We start from the raw sequence: 21,687 nt of genomic DNA on the forward strand, positions 1-21,687 counted from the left end.
CCTCAGTTCTGTGTTCTTAAACATTACATGTGATATGATTATCACCTAGCATCTTTACCAATGTATTTTTTTTTATAACAAGGGCTAGAGGGAAGACTTATGTGACTGACTGTAGTGACCTTTGGTAACTCTAGAAATCTCAACATTAAAGACCAAAGAAACAATGGCACTTTTCCAAGGATAAAGATTCTCTTGCCCAATATGTGTTCTATAAGATACTCCAAGAAGGGAGTCGGGTGGTAGCGCACGTGGCGCAAAGCAAGGACCAGCATAAGGATCCCGGTTCGAGCCCTCGGCTCCTCACCTGCAGGGGAGTCGCCACCCAGGCGGTGAAGGAGATCTGCAGGTGTCTATCTTTCTCTCCCCTCTCCATTTCTCTCTGTCCTATCCAGCAACGACAATAATAACTACAACAATAAAACAAGAGCTAAAAAAAGGGAATAAATAAATAAAAATTTTTTAAAAAGATAACTCCAAGAAAAATTATTCCAAGGACAGATACACATTGAAAACAGTTGTACAGATACACATTGAAAACCGTTGTACTGATAAGTCATGATTACTTAGTATTTGCAGCAGGTAGTCTAGAAGTAAAAGAAATATGGTGGACTTAAGACCACTTGTGATCTTCAGTGAAACAGACTTTGGTAAGTAACTCAAGTCTGTACTAAACATTGAAAGTCATTCAAACTTTCGTTGAGAACCCTTGCTGTCTTTCTGGGGACCTCAGAGGAAGTAGCTTTAACAAGTGTCTGTGCAGAAGAACGTTAAATCTTCTCTCAAAGAAGTCAACGTTTGATTTAGTCTTATAGTAAAGCCCTATAAACCCAAAGGACAGGATGGCCTAATCTGGGAAATTCAAAGGTAGGTACTAAATCATCTATTGCCACGAAAACAGCCTTTGCACTCCTTTGTACAATGTCATTCTACTTGGGAAGCTGGCTTTCTAACTGAACTACCAACAAAAATGTCCAGTAACTTGACAAAATTAATGTGCTAGATAGAGTTCTTTCTAATATTTTATTTATTTTGGATAGAGACAGAACCTTTAGCACTGTCAAACCTGGGGGAACTTTCACATGCAAGTCCATTTTACACTAGCTCCCCATCCACCTGTGAACTACATCTTGAGGAATGTCTACCAAACACACTGTGGCTTCACTCACAGTTACTATCCAATCTTTCTTTGTAGCTAGCTGGCAAGACTAGAGGTCTTCACCTTGTGATAGAAAAGTACATCATCAGGGGCTGGGCCATATCCAGTAATAACAGGCAACAAAATGGGGAAAATGGCCTCCAGGAGCAGTGCATTCGTAGTGCAGGCACTGAGACCCAGCAATAACCCTGGATTGCAAAATAAATAAAAGTATACCATCAGCATATAAGAAGCTACTTCTCCATCTTTATCTTGCCATGGAGGGTATAGAGTTGCTTTCAATAAAATATACATGTCACAAGTATATAGCTAGTACATTGTCCTGTATAATGTTACCTGAAGTTGTTGATTCCTTTTTCTGGTACATCTTTAAGAGGATAAACCATCAACCTTGTTTGGCTTGGTGTTTAGCAAGTTACCTTTTAAAGAGTGCATGACAGGAGTCGGGCAGTAGTGCAGCGGGTTAAGTGCAGGTGGTGCAAAGCGCAAGGACCGGCATAAGGATCCCAGTTCAAGCTCCCTTCTCCCCACCTGCAAGTCGCTTCACAGGCAGTGAAGCAGGTCTGCACGTGTCTTTCTCTCCCCCTCTCCATTTCTTTCTGTCCTAACAGTGACATCAAGAACAACAACAATAAAAAAATTAAAAAAGAGAATATATCTAAAAGAGACAAGGGCCACCTGGTATATGTGCTTGTAATTGAATATGCCTAGTAGGCCATTTACAAATGGTTTCTTGGTATGTTATTTCTTACAGTAATAATGACTTGACTTGTCCTTATTTTTTCCTGCTATCTTCATAATAATCAAAGTTGACATTTTCCTATATCTTCAAATTCAGGGTTTACTTAGGGCATCACTCTGTGTGGTAACTACAAGTCATACGGATGCCACACGATCCTTCCCTAGCAAATTGAAGAGAGTACTGCAAAGATAGGACTTTTTTTTTTAAATCTTTAACAATGAGCATGATCCCCAACCCTTTTTACATGTTGGTATAAGGGTTGTAATCATGTAAAAGCTAATCAGTGACTCACACAGCAGAAGATGAGCTGTTTAGGAGAAAGGGATAGTGTCTTAGAGACGTAAGATATATAGAAATAAGTGCTGATTAATTGAGTACGTGGGCACCCTTTGGAATTTTCCTGTCCTCTTGTCAATTTTTTGGTAGGTTTTCAACTCCCATCTTGGTTTGCCATGTTTGTTTAGCTTCTTTCCTCCAATCCCTTAATATGCCTGTTGAAATTGTCATATCATTTTCCATTAGACAGAAAACATCTAAGTTGATAAAATTAGCCTGTACTTGAATATTTTCAAAGATTTTATTTTTGGGGTAGAGGTTAAATTGCATTGTCTGAGACTATTTATGTAATTCTACCTACAGAAACACACCATTTTTGTTCTTTTTTATTTGCAGAGCAGAGGTTAAACTTGATTCCTCCATAGTAGGAAAGAACATTAGTCAATTATTGGTTTTATTGGGGAAATATCTTTTGTGACTTTATTTTTAATAGAAAGCTTATTTTAAGGGCTTTTGTGAGCTATAATTCATATTTGTACAATACTATCTATTTAAGGAACACAATTCACTGGCTGTTAATATACTCAGTTGTATAAGCATTGGCACACTGGCATTGGCACACTGACAGTTTCCTCACTCCAGGAACCCGAAGATGCTTTTTTAGTCATTCTCCTTTTCTCCCAATACCACCTACCTTAGATGACCACTAATCTACTTTTCTGTTTCTATGGATTCTCTTATATTGGATATTTCAAATAAATTGAATCATACATAATTATGGTCTTTTGTAACCTTTCTTTCATGCACTATGTTCTAAATGGACATCAACACTGTAGCAATAATTAATGCATTGCTATTTATTACATCTGAATAATACTCCTTTCTATGGATAACCACATTTTTAAAATCCATTTGGGTTGTATACAAGTTCTGGGACTTAAAGAAATGCTTCTGTAGTTTCTGTCATTGGAAAAGAGGCAACTGTAGGAACAGATACAGCAAAGGAGTACAGCAAGACATGCCAGAAAGTGAAAAATAGACCCTGTAACTGAATTTACCGGGAGAATTTAAGGCTGAGTCTAATTACTCATGAGGGACTCAGGCTGGGACACAGAGACCTTAAAATTATGTTTCTGTTAGAGACTGCTATAGTGTTTTTTTTGTTTGTTTGTTTGTTTCTGCTGACCACAGACAATGAAAGTTTGATGTTTTACTGTACTTGTCTGAAAATTGAAACATAGTTTTCCCAATGGCACTATTCCTGGGGACTAGATAGCCCCACATCTAAAGCCTCTACAGTCCTACTTTATCTTTTGAATGGTGAAGACCAGCCACTGTCATTATTCTCTTGGGTTTTGTTTGTCTTCCTTATTTTCAGGCGTAATTAGGATTCTTTTTATGAATCATTCTCATGTAGAACTTTTGCTTACTTACTACATTTATTCTAAGACAACAGTGGGTTAGTCCCTGATCAGAAATATGTGAAAAAATATATGATCACTGAGAAAATGAAAGCCAGTTTGTAGTGCCGGGATTTGAGTAAGATCTATGTAGGTTGATATGCCCAGGGTGCTTATATTGGTACAAATTTTACATTATAGTTTATTCTGTGAATGTAATAGCCTGAGGAAATCTTGTGATTTTAGCTCATGACCTGATTGTGCTCATTGAGTTCAGTTGTTACATACTTTACTACATGGCACAGATGATGGAAAATACACAATAATTCTCAAACTCATGGGACAACTACACTAGGACTAGGGACTAACATGCAAGTATATGTAAGGGCAAGTACTGAATGATGAATCTCTTTCTAAGTGCCACCTGTGTCTTCTGCCAAGCTCAGTAACTCTTAGTAGACTACTTTCATTTCAGTACTTCCATCTGACAGGAAGATCCAACGCTAAACAGTTCAGAAGACAGAAAGAAATAATAGTAGTAGTGAGAACTCAGAATAGGCTGGGTGTGATTCTGAGAAAGTTGTACCTTTAGAAATAGGCCTTATGGGCTCAGCTCTTTAATCCTGCTGATATGACTCATGCTGGAATCCATCGCCCAACCTCAACAAGTGACAGAGCCGAGTATCCAGATCCTTCTGACTCCGAATTCTTGTTCTCTCTCTCTTCTAATTACCTTCTAGGGCATGGGTGGTGGTGAAAGGCACTGAAAAGGCAGTGTATTAAAAATACCATTTTTCTTTACATGCCTTAACACTTCCTTTAAAAGGTAGTTATTACTGGGAGAAAGAACACATTATTAAAAGCCACAGTAAGGCTTAAATAATTTATATGTAAACTCCTCTATATGGACCTGAGAGAGACTGAAATTAAGAGCTCTGGATGCATGGACAGGGAACAGTGTTAAAAGAATTAGAAACAAGAGCTGGTGTGTGTGTGTGTGTGGGGGGTCCTGCCATGTTTACTGTTTTGCTGAAGGCCAGACTAACATGCACACTTTTCATTCCCACCCTCAAAGCTTCTCCTTAACTAGCATTGGTAATGCCAAAGCACACTGTCTTCTTCCATCCAGTTTAAAAGTATCTTTTGAGTTTGTGTCTGATGAAAATGCTTTACAGTATAAGCTTTGAGTATTTTTATGGTAAATGGCAAAGTTCTGCGAAGCTTTCAGGTTTTAAAGTACATCCTCCTTATAAAATTCCTTTTTCCCCCTCGAACTGTTAATTTCCCAGGCTTATCAGTGCTGTTGTCATTCTGTAGGATTTATTGCACTTGGCTCTTATCTAGACGGGTGGCTATGACTTAGCTGCTTTGAACACTGAGAGTCAAGTGGGATTTCTCTGGACTTGTTCATTTTCGATGCAGACCTCTATTATTGTTTCCACTTGATGGAATGGATAGTTTGCACTCTTGTGAATCAGTGATCACTAGGACGTGACCTTTAATTCTATTTCACAAAACCAGTATACAGCTATATAATTAGCATAGGAAGGAAGTTCACCTAAATTAAAGAGTAGATGGCTTGCACTGAAACCACTTGATCTCTGTAAACTAATAGAAATCATACAAAGATTGTTGTGGTGGTCTTCAGCATGACTAGCTTGTAATTAGTGATGATTGCTACAGAGATCAGCTGCTGTCATGGTTTTAGCTGGTGAAGGGAATGCCAGTTTCACTTCTCTCATATTCATTAGTTGGTTAAGAAAATGGTTCATGTAAATCTGTGTATCTGGAATGACCACACCTATGTACTTGATAGCATAATTTTAATCAGATATGTCTACCTAGTTGTAGGATGGAGAGGATTTTAAAAAAATTTTTAATATTTATTTTATTTATTTATTCCCTTTTGTTGCCCTTATTGTTTTATTGTTGTAGTTATTGTTGTTGTTGTTGTTGTTGGATAGGACAGAGAGAAATGGAGAGAGGAGGAGAGAAAGATAGACACCTGCAGACCTGCTTCACCGCCTGTGAAGCGACTCCCCTGCAGGTGGGGAGCCGGGGTTCAAACCGGGATCCTTATGCCGGTCCTTGTGCTTTGCGCCACCTGCGCTTAACCCGCTGCGCTACAGCCCGACTCCCGGATTTTTTTAATTTATGGAGAATAATAGTAATAGATGGGAGACTTTTTTTTTTTCCTCCAGGGTTATTGCTGGGCTCGGTGCCTGCACCATGAATCCACCGCTCCTGGAGGCCATTTTTTCCCCCGTTTTTGTTGCCCTAGTTGTTGCAGCCTCGTTGCGGTTATTATTGCCATTGTTGATGTTGCTTTGTTGTTGGATAGGACAGAGAGAAATGGAGAGAGAAGGGGAAGACAGAGAGGGGGAGAGAAAGATAGACACCTGCAGACCTGCTTCACCGCCTGTGAAGTGACTCCCCTGCAGGTGGGGAGCCGGGGGCTCGAACCGGGATCCTTACGCCGGTCCCTGCGCTTTGCGCCACGTGCGGATGGGAGACTTTTTTATGATGACTGCCTACAGGAAGAAATGATGGACAGAAGCCATGTGCCTAGAATTTGAATGAGTGTTCTTCAGGGAGCTACCAGAGAAAGATAATTTACAAGATAATCAGGAACGTAATAGACTGTCTGTGGAGCCCTTGCATGATCATTGGCATATACTCATTTAAAAATATTTATTTATTTATTCCCTTCTGTTGCCCTTGTTTTTTATTGTTGTAATCATTATTTATGTTGTTGATGTCATTGTTGTTGAATAGGACAGAGAGAAATGGAGAGAGATGGGGAAGACAGAGGGGGAGAGAAAGACACCTGTAGACCTGCTTCACTACCTGTGAAGCAACTCCGCTGCAGGTGGGGAGCCGGGGACTTGAACTGGGATCCTTAATGCCAGTCCTTGCGCTTTGCGCTAGGTATGCTTAACCCACTGCGCTACCGCCTGACTCCCTGCATATACTCATTTGTACTGAAAAGACTCCATAACTACATTTGAACAATTGGAGACTCAGTAGGAGTGAGATGTACGTGTACAACTTGGAGGAAATCAAAAGGATACGTACTTAATAATGTAGATTGACCATCAACTGTTAAAATGAGTAAATTGTTCACTTTTGATTAAGCTTTGAAACAATCTCTTAGGAGCAGAGTTAAGTGCTCATTGATCTTTTACAGGGATGATCTCTCCTACCTCCTTTATAAATATTGTGTTTCCAAAAAAAAAAAAGTTCATGATATATACTTGTATTTTTCAAGTATATGTTTTCAAATATAAGTACTTACTCTATAACGGCTTCATTTCTCCCTTAAAAAAATCAACCTTCCTAACAGTACTACAATCATCTTTATTAGGATGATTTTAGTAAATGTTAACTTCAGTCCTTGGACATCAATTGCTCTGGGTAATCCTCATGAAAATTTATAAGTGCCTTTAAAAGATAATCTTGACTTGTTTTCTGGCCAAGATTCCTCTTTTTGAGCTATTTGTAGCTTTTTGGAACCTTTTCCATGTGATGGAGAATTGAAAAAAGCAAACAAGGAAGAGCGAGCAGTGTGAGGGGCTAAGTCTATGGACTTTCAGCTACTGGTTTTGTAAGAAGATTTTTAATTCCCCTTACAAAGGGAGGGCCCCACAGAAACACTTGGAGACTTAAGAAGACAGCAATTTGGACAACTTTCATGCAGTCAGTGCATGAGCCTAAAGAAGAGAGGAGAACGTACTTGGGGGAAAAAGCATCACAGCCTTGAAACCAGGAGCTAAACCATTCTGTTTGCTGTCTGCTGATGAAATGAGGAATAATTTCAATCTGTGCAGGAATTGCAACTTACCAATGAAATCTACCTCTAGACTTGAGGTCTCTGGGTGGCAGATGGTGCACCCACAAAACCACTTGACAGAAGGAGAGGAAAACGTCACAAAACAGACTCCCCTTTCAAAGATCACAGTTTAGAGAAGAAAGCCCTTCCAAACTGACACCAAAAGATGACTTAAATCTAGATGAAGGATAAATGATAAAACAGTACAAGAAAGATTCTAAGTACATTGTAGATCCTTAACTAGAAGCGAAGAAAAAGATGGGGCTGGAGAGGTGCCAAAGACTTTCATGCCTGAGGTTCTAAGGGCACAGGTTCAGTCTCCAGCACCACCATAAGCAAGAGCTAAGCAGTGCTCTGGTGACTCTCATAAAAATAAATAAAATCTTTTTTAAAAGAAACATATGAACACATGGATCTGAAAAAATAAAAGACATCATTGGAAATTAAAACTATCACCATTAGAAGTCGCCAAACACAATAGGAAGGATACATTCTCAGCTGGACCCAGTCAGAGAATTAACAGACGATTCTATGGACTGTACTATACACAGCACTAATAGAAAATTTGAGATGGAGAATTTACTCTGAGGCTCTAAAATCTACTTCATAGGAGTTTCAGAAGAATAGAATGGAGAACATGCCAGAGAACCAGTACTGGAAGCGTTAGTAGCTGAAATTCTCCCAGCTGAGGAAGGATGAGAGTCTTTAAAGAAATGGTCTCCCAAGAAACATTTCAAACATCTGGGAAGGCGAGAAAGGGATGCATTGAGCATTTGGTATTGTTTATAAGCTTGACGTTGGGAAGCCCTGGCTGATTCAAATGAACCTTTTTCTGTTTCAATGGAAAATACAGAAACAAAACTAATGTGTTGTATAAACTAACCCACATTTTCTGAACAAAGGCTCTTGGCTCTTATAGATAAAAGGTGAGCCATGTAGACGCAGACCCAGAGGATCAGGATACCAAGAAGACCCTCTATAAAACAGGCTCCTGTCAGGACCTTTGGGAAGGCAGTATTCATTTGCTGTGCTAGCCTGAAAACCATGTCCAACAACTGTTTTCAAAAATACCATATGATGCAATGAAGGGTTTTTATTGTTTGTCTGCATTGTCGAGGCCTTGACCATATAAGATTTCACCACTTGGCTGACACTCAAGGTGGTATGCCAGTTCTTAAACCTGTGATGGGCTAGCACTCTACCAGATGAGCGATCTTTCTGATCCTGAAAACATATATGTAAGGAAACAAAGAAAGATCTATCAAATGAAACCTTGTGAATATTAGGCACTGCTCAAGTTCACAGAAGCATTTTGCTGGCTGTTAGTTAAGTAGTTAGAAATTCCATTTAATTAATGTGAACAACCACGTTCCTTGGTTCACACCCAAAGGACCAACATAGAGAATCTGACTAAGGATAAACTTATTTGATAAATCTCTTAGTCAAACTGGATTGCTATGAAAGACTGATAAGCAGATAGGATTTTACTCAATACATGTAGAAGATTATATTTCTCTAGGCAAAAAAGATAACAGACTTAACACGTTTTTTAAAAGAAATCTTGTAAAGATAATGATACAGACAATCTAACAAGAGTAGCACTCTTTCTATGTATTTAGAGTTTCTACCTTTCCACATGAAGGTAACAGTCTTTAAAGAAATTCTTATAAGGGCCAGGCGGTGGCACACCTGGTAGAGTGTACATGTGCGCAAAAACCTGGGTTCAAGCCCCTGGTCTGCACCTGTAGGGGAAAAGCTTCGCGAGTGGTGAACCAGGACTGCAGGTGTCTTTCTTTCTCTCTCTTCCTCCCCTCTCAATTTCCAGCTGTCTCTATTCAATAAAGATAATTAAAAAAATCTCTTACAAATTTATACAAAGACACAGGTTCTGTTGCTTGAATAGGCCAACAATTCTTCTATCAATGCATATTTTTTGCAAATCTATTGCATTGTTGTTTGCATTAAAGAAAAGTTGGAAACAAAAGTGCAATATAAAAGTTGTTGGCCTGTTCAGGCAAAAAAATGGTACATTAGAGCAGTTAAAAGTCGCAGTTATGTATCAAGATGGATAAATCTCAAAGACAGTGACAAAAGCAAAAAGCAGCTCAGAATGGTGTGTACATTTTTAAACAAAGTTCTGGATCATGCAAAATAATGCTATTAGGTTGAGTCACATCAAATGGCCGTTTTTATTAAGCTAACCCTAGTACTTGTGGACACATTGATGGCAACGCTGGACTTGGTATTCAGGGTGGTATCTCCTTGGGTATAAATGGTGATAAATGTTACATGAGTGAACTAGAACTTCAACTGACATTATTTCCGTAAAATAATAATAATTAAAAAACCTGACTATGACTGTTAAATTTTTTATTATAGTACGGCAGGTTCACTGCGTAGACTCTTACCAAGTTCATACTGTTGAAAATAATTGATACTTAAACAAACAAAAGTGTTGCTAGAGATATAAAAGTGATCATCCCGTGGCATTATGAAGAGATGACTTACCAGTGTGGTAAGGTGGTATGGCGAGTTTGTTGCGTATACTCTTAGCCTGTTCTGATGATTGTTGGTTATACTCTTTTATTATATGTGTGTGTATGTGTGTGTGTGTGTGAACTATTTACAGATGTGCTGCTTGCTTATCTGGCAGCACTCACAAGGCTTTCTGGTAGAATAAAAGGTTGGGGAAAGTATCTCCCCTCACATGCTGGGCAGATGCTTATGTGTGTTCGTTTGTTTCTTTAGCATCGCTAAGACTGTCATCATAAAAATCATTCATTAAGCGCCTCTCTTTTGCTTGCTACTGTGTGTTTGGTGGTAGTCTGATGTATCTGTCATTCCCTGTGGCCTCTGGGGATGATGTTCAACTTTCTTCTTCTTTTCTTTTTACTTTGTGTGTGTATGTGGTGCAAACAGGAATCTGCAAGCAGAATATGATCGTCTCAAGCAGCAACATGAACATAAAGGCCTGTCCCCACTGCCGTCCCCTCCTGAAATGATGCCCACCTCTCCCCAGAGCCCCCGGGATGCTGAGCTCATTGCTGAGGCCAAGCTACTGCGTCAGCACAAAGGCCGCCTGGAAGCCAGGATGCAAATCCTGGAAGACCACAATAAACAGCTGGAGTCCCAGTTACATAGACTAAGGCAGCTGCTGGAGCAAGTGAGGCCCACATCTCTCTGCCATGGCCTAGTTACCGAAATGTCACTGTCCTCCTCTTCGAACAAACAAGCAAACAAAAAAGTCAAACTCACAGTCCCTTATATAAGTCAACAGTATCGATTTTGTTAAGTCCAAGTATCCAGGGATAGAGGAAGGGGGACAGAAAAGCCCAAAGACCACCACTGGATCTCTGAAAGTGAACGGTTTTGCCTCTTGCAGTGAAACTCTCTTCTTTGCAATACTAGTCTTATTTTTCTGAGATTCCTTTGGGTCTTATTTTGTCTTGTCTCCAAACCACTAAAACATAAATTTTTCAAACCCCCATTGAAAACTTAAGCCAGGATAGTACATTGTCATATGGTCTTTCCTGCCCATGATACTGGCTTTCTGGAAATTTAAAATTTGAACTTTTTTTTTTAACCATTCTCATAGAACAATTTTTTCAACATGTACACTTCCATTGCATCTGGGTGACTTTCATTCAGATACAGAGACACCACAGAGCCAGAGTTTCCCATCGTGCCTGTGGTAGTCCCATGTGGCACTGGGGCTCAAGCCTGTGGATAGCAAAGCACACTGCCTACCCAGTGAGCTCTCTTTAGCCTGCACATGACCATCTGAATAAGTTGTGTAGTCTGACAATTTTTGCCTCTCTTGTTCCACTGAATATATTTTCAAACTTCTAAAGGGGAACTTTAGACCCATGGGCCTTAGTCACGGTGAAATGTGCCCCGTTTGACAAACTTTGGGTGGCTTCTAATTAGGATAGGTCATAATTTCTGAGTCTTGAGTGTCTATGCTATCTTTATGTGCTTGGTGTGAAGGTTTATGATGAAAAATAATTCTCTTTTCTTTCGAATGCCTTAGCCCCAGGCCGAGGCCAAGGTGAATGGGACCACGGTGTCCTCTCCTTCTACCTCTCTGCAGAGGTCAGACAGCAGCCAGCCTATGCTGCTCCGTGTGGTCGGCAGTCAGACTTCGGAATCCATGGGTAAGTGTCCTGAGGTCTGCACACTGTGTGTGCTCAGAGGGGGGACAGTCAGCTGCCTCAGGGAGACAAGCAGCAATAGCATAATCTTAACCCTTAAAGAGACTGCTATTTGGCACAAGTCTTAATGATTCATTCATTCCAGAAATAACTTGAGGACACATTGAAGGGCTTCAAAGAAATGGGAGTCGGAACCAGGTATACTTAGCAGAAGGTTCAGCAAGGCTGGCTGAAGCAGTGAGGATCGTGGGGCAATGGAAGGAAAGAGTCAAGAATACAGTTAATAGAAAGTAGGGTCTCCTGCCACCACCTTCAGAGGGGAAGCTTCAGGAGAGGTAAGAAGTGCTGCAGGTGTCTCTGTCTTAACAAATAAATGAATACACTAAAAAAGGAAGATAAATCAGATATGAAAATCTTTAAACTAGGCTTACTAATTTTTTATCTTCCTTTTTAATTAAAAATCAGTAAGTTCTTCCTCACCAAATGATTATTATACTGTCAAGGAAGAAAAGCGAAGAGATCACTGTTGATTATAATTTAGAAGAGTGATCCACTTAAAAGTGGATCACTTAATTAGGATTACCCCAAGATATGCAATGAATTGGTACAATTTACTAGCATGTGTTTTCTGCAAGCTTGAATAAACGTACATGGACAGTGCATTTAGTTATTCATTTATGGACCTAGTCATTCAACAAGCATCAGTTGAGCACTTAATATTTCGCAGATATGTTTGCTCTCTCCCAGAAAAGGTTTACTATGTAAGAATGTTTGATATACAATATGTGCTGGCACTTTTTTTCTTGCCAAATACTCACTGGTAGATTTATGTTCTGAAATATTTGAATCTGAACAAAAATCACTGTGTAAAGACTATTTCAGATCTTTCCAAAAAAAGAAAGGAAGTGGGGTCCGAACAGGAGATGCAGGGAAATAAGGCTGCAGAGGAAGACTGGGGAGATGGGGTTGACTGCTTTTCAGAAGTGTCAGGCAGCCAGGCACAGAAAATGTATTCTGGAATGGCTAGGCAATAACTGAGGTCCACTGTTGGCATTCTGAAGACCTGAACTTCGGAGGTGATAGTCGTGGGTTGGGGTGATGACCCTGCGACTGTTGGCAAGTCAGAGTATCCAGTGCTTGATTGGAAAGCATAGGAAAGGAAGGTAGAGAATCTGGTTGGAAAACATATAGTGAGCCTCTTAATTATAGACACATGGTATTTGTTGTTGTTGTTGTCATTTTAGAAAGAGAGACCACAGCACCAAAGCTTCCAGTGGTGGGGGGCAGGCTCAAACCTGGGTCACACACAAGGCAAAGCAACTCATTAGCCAAGTGAGTTATTTTGCCTGGCACTGGTAGGCTTACTGTGTTTAAAAGAAAGTTAAAATACAGGTCATACCACCGGGGTAAGACAGGCTGCAGAGTGAACTCCATAAAATTGCTGGCTGGAGGGTGGGAAACAAAGGACCTCCATTCGGGGTGACAAAGTGTTGTGAAAGATTGGGGACAAGTTCCAAAAGGGCATGGGGCAAAGGTCAAATGCTAATAAGTGCCCAAGGCAAATGGAAAGAAATGACAGCTTCTTGGATTGGGTCACACTATGTGCACTGGCCGCTTCTGAGGAAGCATTGACAGCCAAGAGAAGGAAAACTGGAGATTTTTTCCCTTGTAAGTAGAATAAAAGATCAGAGAATTTTTTTTATAAAAAATAAGTGAGGCTCGAAAAAAAGTGACAATCCCCTTAGAACATTATCACGTAACTAGAGCTATGAGAAATGGTTGGCATAGTACTGTTCTCTGCCTAGGACAGGCGCTAAGCAACCTGGTGTTCAGGAGACAGACAGAAATGATGAGAATGTCCAAAGAAGTATACAGTATTTTGCAATAACGGAGTCATTGTGAAGCTGGCTGTAACAGAGGCTGCCAGCCACCTGCTGTTGTAAGGTAGATAATGGGGGGTTGTATGAGGGCTGAAGCCCTGGTCTACAGCCTTCATTTCTTTTCTAAGACCCGGCTTAAGTCTACTCTGTGCTGCCTTTTCCCTGATTCCTAGATTAAGTATACCTGCACCCTTTACCCAGGAAGGACAAGGTCTGTGGTTTTTCTTTTCCCTGCTATCATTAATTCCTGTTGAAGAATTCATTTTATATCTCAGAGTTCCCATGAATTTGACATAGCACCGAACCAAAATTGCTGGGTGATTAAAGAAGGGTGCAAGGTTGTTTTTTTTTTTTTTTTCCTGTCATCACTGGGACTTCACCATTCCATGTTGATTTGTTCAGATAGAGGGACAGAAAGACAGTTGAGGTGCTAATGGTGATAGACCAAGCTGGGGAAATGGAAGAATTGATTGATGAAAGCAGAAGCAAAACTGAAGCACTTCAGGAAGTGTGTAGAGAAACCTCTTCCTCCAGAGACTTCAAATCTTTTAGCAAAGTCAGGTTGATATTAGGGCAGTCTGCACTGGATTGTCTTATCTGCTCAGTATATGAAAAAGTACATGCCTTTTGAAAAGTCTATATAAATCCCTAAATTACTGAGTTTGAGTTCTCTGGTGGTGGTTTCGTAGTGCAGAATTTCCATTTCTGAAGTAAGCAAAAAAGCATGTGAATGTGTAGTTGCCTATTTAGTAGTGAGCTTCGGGGCCATGGTACTTAGAAGTATTCATTATTTAGGCTTGTCAACACTGGCAATGCCCATCAAAGTACCCACCCTGCCCTCGTCCCGCTGATGGGTGAAGCTGAGGGGACTGTGGCGAAGATGATTTAAGTGCAAGTACCACACTGGGGTGATTGAGTAAGCCTAGGCTAAGAGAGTGTTTACCACCCTAAGTTGGATAGGTTCCTTGACTTCCTTTTCTGATAGAAAAGACTGGATCCAGTGGGGGTATTTTTCCCCATTCTGTGTACAAACCAACTGTGTTTTTGAAGGATACACGTTTGTCAAAATGAATGCAGTATGTGTCCTCAAGCTTGTCACTGTGCTGTGATAATCCAGAGAGCTGCATTCTTTAAATCTTTAATCCCAACGGCTTTTTAAAACATGAAGTTATACTAGGTGACCTGTCTAGTCACTTAGTTTGTTTCCTGGTCACTGCTCTCTAAGTCTGTGGTTTTCATACTTTTTTTTTTAAGTGGACAGTGTCCTGATGAAGCCTACATTTTATTGGAAAAGAAAAGTTAGCAAATATTGTCCTCCTTTAGTTTTCATGACTTACATGCATGTAAGAGGCTATGACTTTCCAACAGCTCCTTTACCTTCTCCCCAGTCTCTTTTACTTAAAAAGTATATATATCATCTATCCAATTTAAAGTGTTTATGGAGACAATATAGCTACCTTTCAACCAGTGAATAGACCAAAAAGGTACCATGCTTAAGTGAAATATTCAGAAAGAGGAACTCTTAGACTAGTAAGTGAAATTTTTAAATATTCCTTAGATTCTTTACAATAATTTCAAAGGTATGACAGCATTTCAATTAAATAGTATATATTAATATTTATGTGTATATAGTTTTATTTCACTGATCTTTTTAAAAATCAATATTTCATACACAATGACACTTCACCCCTAAACACTTCAGTATGTACCATCTAGGGTGAAAATACTTTCTATATTACTACAATAGAATTATCACACTCAGAAAATTAGCAGAGATACAGACGATCTAATATATAACTTAGACTCAGATAGCCCCAGTAGGTCTTTAGATTTAATTTGTTTTGCATTCAGGATACCATGAAAAATCACACTTTATACTTAGTTAGCATGTGTGTTTAGTCTCCATTAATCCAGAACATTCCCCCATCCTCTAGATTTTTTTGTGACACTCACATTTCAGAAAAATCTTGTTCCTCAGTTTGGATTTATCTGCTCATTCACTCGTGATAGATTTGAAGCTAGACTGCCATATAGGTGATGTATCACTCTCACGCATCATAACAAGGCTTTGTTTAAGATTTTCTTTCCGTCCCCTTCACTCCCTATGGATAGTTAGTCTTCCATCCCAAACTCCTGAATGTCTTTTGCACAAAAATCCATGAATAAGCTAAAACTGAATCTGTAATTGTGATCAGCCCCTACCTTATCTCCAATTTTACAAACTGTTTTTCCTTAACACTTCCTTTTTGCTTTCTTTCATTGGTTTATAATCACATTTAAAAAAAAATTTTATTTATTTATTCCCTTTTGTTGCCCTTGTTGTAGTTATTATTGTTGTTGTCATTGTTGGATAGGACAGAGAGGAGGAGAGAAAGATAGACACCTGCAGACCTGCTTCACCGCCTGTGAAGCCACTCCGCTGCAGGTGGGGAGCCGGGGTTCGAACCGGAATCCTTATGCCGGTCCTTGTGCTTTGCGCCACCTGCGCTTAACCCGCTGCGCTACAGCCCGACTCCCTATAATCACATTTTTAAGAAGATGTATATCTTGAAGAGACAGGATATATACCATAAACAAAACCCCACTTCCTAAACTCCCTTTCCCCTGCCTTCTGCAGTCAACCTCCCTCCCTGGAGTTCAGTCTGTTTCACATCTCCTGAAGAGCAAAGCTCTTCAGTTCTGCCCAAATTTGCTCCTCCATCGTGTGACCGAAAGAACAAAAAGGTTACTCTTCTGATCGAGTTCTCTCTCCATCAAAGCCATCTTGCAGATGCTCTCTGAACATTCAAACAGTCCCATAGCATGCCCTCCTTAAGCATTTCTGTGGCTTCTGATCACCCATGGAATACAGTCAATGCATTTTACCTTGTCATTCAGATCCTACCTTCCTTTCCAGTCCACTTTTTCTCTGCCAGCATTCACAGATCCAGTGCACATCTGCATCTCTCTTAGCAGCTCACTGTTCCCTGCTGTTGTGTCACGTTTCCTTAACGTGAAATTGCCTTCCTTTCCCGAAAGTTTAAACACCATTTATACAACCTCCACTACTGTTTATTGAACAAATGTTTTAGAAACAAAGCACAGCGTGCCCTTCAATAGATACAGAACAATAAACTTAAGAAACTAGGTTGAAAGTTCTGATCCAAAAATCTAAACTCACCTCCTCCCGTAGCAGTACCAAATTCACAGCCAGGTCAAGAGCAATTTTCTCTGAAACAAATCCAGAAACTAGCTGAGCAACTCCTACACACTGGGTAAGACGTCCACATGAAAATGAGCAGAAAAGGCTGAAAGATAATCTGGCCATAAACCTGCCCCCCCCCCCCCAATGCAACAACACACAAGCAGGACAGAACTCAAAACTAAAGAAGACTCCCTGAGAAGTGATGGATTTGAACCTTATCTCTGGCACCCCAACTGTTAAGGCTTTATTTATCCTAAGATATATTTGAACTCCCAGAACATCTTAACTTTGAAAGCTAAAGGGACTTGGCTGGGGAGATAGTACAGCAGTAGAGCATGGGGCTTACAAGCGTGGAGTCTCAAATTTGATCCCAGCACTGCAAATGACAGAGCACTTGTAAATAAAAATGAAATGAATCAGATAAAAACCTGACAGAGCTTGTGTGCCTGCAGCTCACAAGGACTCACCATGGTAACCTTATCAGGACACAGCACAGAGGCAACAGACTAAAATGCACCTGTCTTTCCTTCAAAGAGGTCTGTTTGCTCATCTTAAAAGCTTTAGCCTGAGGGACAAGCTTCTAAAATTCAAAAGTCATCTAGGGGCTGACTGCAGTGCTCCCCAGAGACTGCAGCCGACAACAGGCGCCATCTTGCTCTTTTCAGCCTCTCCTCAGGTTCCTGGTCCTCTCTCAGAAGGGAACCTGTGCATATGTCTGGAGCCCCAGCTTTTGTGGCTGGACCCCATAGGACCTATCTCCTTGATAGCCTGACTCTCCTGGATAATAGAGCTTGTATTCACAAGTTCAGGCATCCAGTAGCAAACAAAGACCTCATAACTGGCTATCACCTGAGGGCTAAGTACAAAGGGTGTAGCAATGTCCACCCCCCACTCTTCTCATGAAAGAGACATGCTTAAAAAAACTGTACTGCCTAAGTAAGAATCCTGTTTCCCATCATCTTTTAACTAGGTGCTGAATGAGAAGCTTCCCATTTTGGGATAATGGCAGGTCAACACTGAAGACTAAGAAGCTGCTTAGAGAAACACAACAGAGACAACCAAGAGTAAGGGCAGGGCCAAATGATAAAGTCTGTCTCACAAGACTGGGAGGGTGGCTACTTCTAGAATGCATAGGTATCAACAAAAAGTCAAGAAAAATGCAGAAACAGAAAAATATGTTTGAGAAGAAAGGTCAAATATTTTAACGAAATGGGATCTACCTTATAAAGGATTCAAAACGGTGCATGAGCAAGGCACGAATCTCAACAGAGAAACGGAAGACGGACATGTCACATAGCAATTCTAAAGAACTCAATAAGAGTCAATGAAACGAAAACAATTATCAAAATCAAAGACAGGACAGTGAAACTTGGCCAGTTAGAGAAATAGAAATAGAACGGGAAAAAAAAAAGTGGAAGTGTGGTGACTTATGGGACATTGGGGGACCAATGTGCATATTGTAGGAGTCCAAGAAGGAGAATAAAGATGAAAAGAAAAGAAAAAAGGGGAGTGGGCTTAGATGATAGCATGTGTAAAACCTTCCCTAAACTCAGGTCAGAATCAGACCTCCAGGTCCAGGAAACCCAGATGATTCCAAATAAGGTTACTCCAAAGAGGCCCATGCCAAGGCACATAGTAACTAGCTTGTGAGAATTTTAAGACAAGAAAGAAAAGCTTTAAGCAGCAGGAGAAAATTTCTTTCAGACAACAACCCTCTAAGATCCATTAGCAGATATTTCAGCATAAACTTTGTCAGTCAAAAGGGAATAGTGCAGAATAGTGTTAAAAGAAAACCATCTTCCAACTAACAATACTTTACCTGACAAAATTGACCTTCATAATTTTAAAAGAATTTGTTAAAGAATTTTTCACCACTAGACTGGCCTCACAAAAACTATTAAAGACCTCACAATGACCTTGGGTCCGTACCCCCAGAGGGTTAAAGAATAGGAAAGCTATCAAGGGAGGGGATGGGATACGAAGTTCTGGTGGTGGGAATTGTGTGGAGTTGTATCCCTCTTATCCTATGGTTTTTATAAATAAATAAAAAATATTTTTAAAAAGGGAAAAAAGGACTTCTTAAAGCTGAAACAAAAGGATGGTTATTAGTAACATAAAGTATCTCAAAGTATAGATAAACCCCAATTGCAAGTGCCAGTTTATACTGAAACTCAGAATAACCTAATGACTGTAATGCTAGTTGGAAAATTAGTTATTAACCTTGTATGGAGTTTAAAAAACTAAAACAGTTAAGCTACACAATATTTTTAATGGACATACAGCATAAAATATGTGGGGTTTAAAAAGAAATCATGGACCAGAGTCATAGATTAGAGATCCAACAGCACGATGTAGCATTTGTAAATATATCAAGAAGAAATATATATATATATTCAGATAGTCAGGTACCTAAAGGAGGCAAGTGACGCAACCAGTAATAGTAGGGGATTTCAATCCCCCACTTCCCACAAGGGCATAGATCATGCAGACAGAAAATCACCAAGAAAACATTGGACTCAAGTGACCATGTAGACCTGATGGAGTTCATAGACATTTATGTAACATTCCATCAAAAGGCAGCAGAATGCACATTCTTCTCAAATGCAAATGTAACATTCTCTGGAATATATCATGTGTTGAGTCACAGGCAAGACTTCAGCAAATCTGCTGACCACTGTGATCATAACCTTGAAATTCAAAGAAGAGAACCAGAACATTCATATGTATGGAGTTGGAATAACATGCTACTAAATAGTGTGTCAAAGAAATCAAAAGAAAACCTATCTAGAGACAAGTGAAAAAGGGCATACAACATAAAGTGTATGGGATGCTATCAATTCTAATTCATAGTGAAAACTGCTTACATTAACAAACCACAAATATTTCAGATAAACAGCCATGCCTTATGTCACAGGAAACAAGAACATTAAAAAAGATGCTATTGTGCCCCTCAGGACAAAATGGAAGGAATTCAAGGTGATTTTACTTAGTGAAGTGAAGAAGTGAAAGACAACTACTGGAATTGAAACACATGAACTTGGGTGGGGAGGGAGGAGAGCCGAAGCGAGAACTATCTTAAGGCTGTGAGAACTATGGTAGCTGGGCCAGGGGATGCGGTGCACAAAACTTTGATGGTAGGTGCTGCATGGAACTCTACCCCATAATTTTATCTCAGATCATTTCATCAGGAGGTCAGTGGTTTCCAGTTATCTTGGAACCACTATTAAATCACCTATAAAACTTAAAACCACCAAAAAGAAACAAGAACAAATGAAAGCCAAAGTCAGAAGAAATGAAAAAACAAAGATCCGAGTAGAAATCAAAAGACAATAAAAGGAGGCTAAGCGGTGGTGGTGCACACAGTCAAGCTCCTCACATGTTACCATGAACAAAGGCCTGGGTTTGACCCCCGTTGCCCACTAGTAGGGGGAATGCTTCACAAGCAATCAAGCAGGTCTGCAAGTGTCTATGTCTTCTTCCCTGTCTCCCCTTCCCCTATTAAATAAAAGATAAAGAAAAAAATTGTCAGTGGCTGCTGGGAACAGTGGATTTGTAATGCTGGTGCTCCAGGAATAACCCTGGTGCCCCCCCCGACCAAAAAAATCTTTTTGAAAATACACACAAAAATAAACTTTTAGCTCAACTCACCAAAAAAGAGCTCTAGTAAAATGAGAAATAAGAAATAAAACATTACAACTGATAGCCACAGAAATTAGATTACCAAGGATTAGAGACTATTGTGAACAATTATATGCCAACAAGTGTAACAACCTAAAAGAACTGGATAAATTCCTAGATAACATACCAGCTGCCGGGAATGAATCAAACAGAAAAATCTGAACAGATGAATAGCTAATAAGGAGATTCAGTCAGTAATCAAAAACTTCCCAATAAATAAAAGGTGAGGATGAGATATTTCACAGTTCGGACAGACTAGTCATCCCTCTCAAACTCTTGCATTAAACAGAGGAACCTGGGAGGGTTCCTGATCTGCCCTGTGTTTGACCCAGGTTTGAGCCCAGCCTCTACTCCTCTGGGTGCTTTGGTCCTTTTCCCTCTCTCATTGCTCTCTGTTTGGAAGTCAACCAGAAGTGATAAAGACCTGGTTATAACCAAAAAAGAAAAAGAGGAGGAGGAGAATGAGGAGATGGAAGAGGAAAATGAAAAATACACATCTATATCACAACCCAGAGGCTAGCATGTCGGTGTAGCTACTTGAGAGCACATGCTAGAATGCACGCGGACCCTGGTTCAAGCCCCGGTCCCCACCTGCAAGGGAGAAGCTTCACAAACAGTGCTGTGCTGCGGGTGACTCTCCCCCCTTCCCTCTAGATAGCTCTCTTCCTTTTTTTCCTTTTTTGATATCTCTGCTTCAAGTTTTTAAAAATCACAGACTAATATCCCAGGTGAACACAGATGGAAAACCCCTCCAAATGTTAACTGAATTCAGAACTATAGTCAAAGGATCAGGCACCATGATCTAGTGGAATTGTTCCAGGGATACAAGCTGGATTAGCATCCACACAGCAATGTGATAAAGCAAATTACCAAAATGAGGGATCAGGGTCAAATTGATTATCTCAATCAATGTAAAAAAAAAAAAATCCTCAGGCCAGAGAGATTGTTCCCCAGGTAAGGTGCATGGTTGGCCATGAATGGAGGCCTAGTTTGAGCCCCAATACCATATGGGTGGTGCTACAACACCAGAGGAAGCTCCTGTGCCATAGTGTTCCTCTCCCTCTTATTTGTTATTTTTTATTAACCTAATAAGACAGATATATTGAGAGAAGGGGAGATAAGGAGAGAGACACATGCAGCACTACTTCACCACTGCAAGTAGGGACGGGGGGGGGGGAGCTTGAACCTGGGCCCTTGTACCTGGTAACACGTGCACTCAATAGGGTGTGCCATCCTCTACCACCCCCGTCTGAATGAAAAAGTAACCTCGGAGAAGTGAAACCTCCACAAAATCGTTTTTAACTTAAAAAAAAATGTGGGTATAGAGAGAAAATTACCTCCACAGCATAGAAACCACATAAGACAAAATTCCAGTTAACATCGTCCTCGGG

At 40.1% G+C, this 21,687-nt stretch overlaps 1 protein-coding gene across 10 annotated transcripts in view; it reads left to right on the forward strand.

Moving 5' to 3' along the window:
* Positions 1-21,687, forward strand: part of DMD (dystrophin) — a 2,449,111-nt gene that overhangs the window by 2,402,828 nt on the left and 24,596 nt on the right. For all 10 annotated transcript variants that reach the window (XM_060182733.1, XM_060182732.1, XM_060182735.1 and 7 more), the window contains 2 exons: positions 10,323-10,566; positions 11,434-11,557. In XM_060182733.1, coding sequence (XP_060038716.1) covers positions 10,323-10,566; positions 11,434-11,557 — 368 coding nt within the window. The remainder of the gene's footprint in view (positions 1-10,322; positions 10,567-11,433; positions 11,558-21,687) is intronic.

The sequence above is a fragment of the Erinaceus europaeus genome, chromosome X, assembly GCF_950295315.1.
Source record: "Erinaceus europaeus chromosome X, mEriEur2.1, whole genome shotgun sequence".
Classification (NCBI taxonomy): Eukaryota; Metazoa; Chordata; class Mammalia; order Eulipotyphla; family Erinaceidae; genus Erinaceus; species Erinaceus europaeus.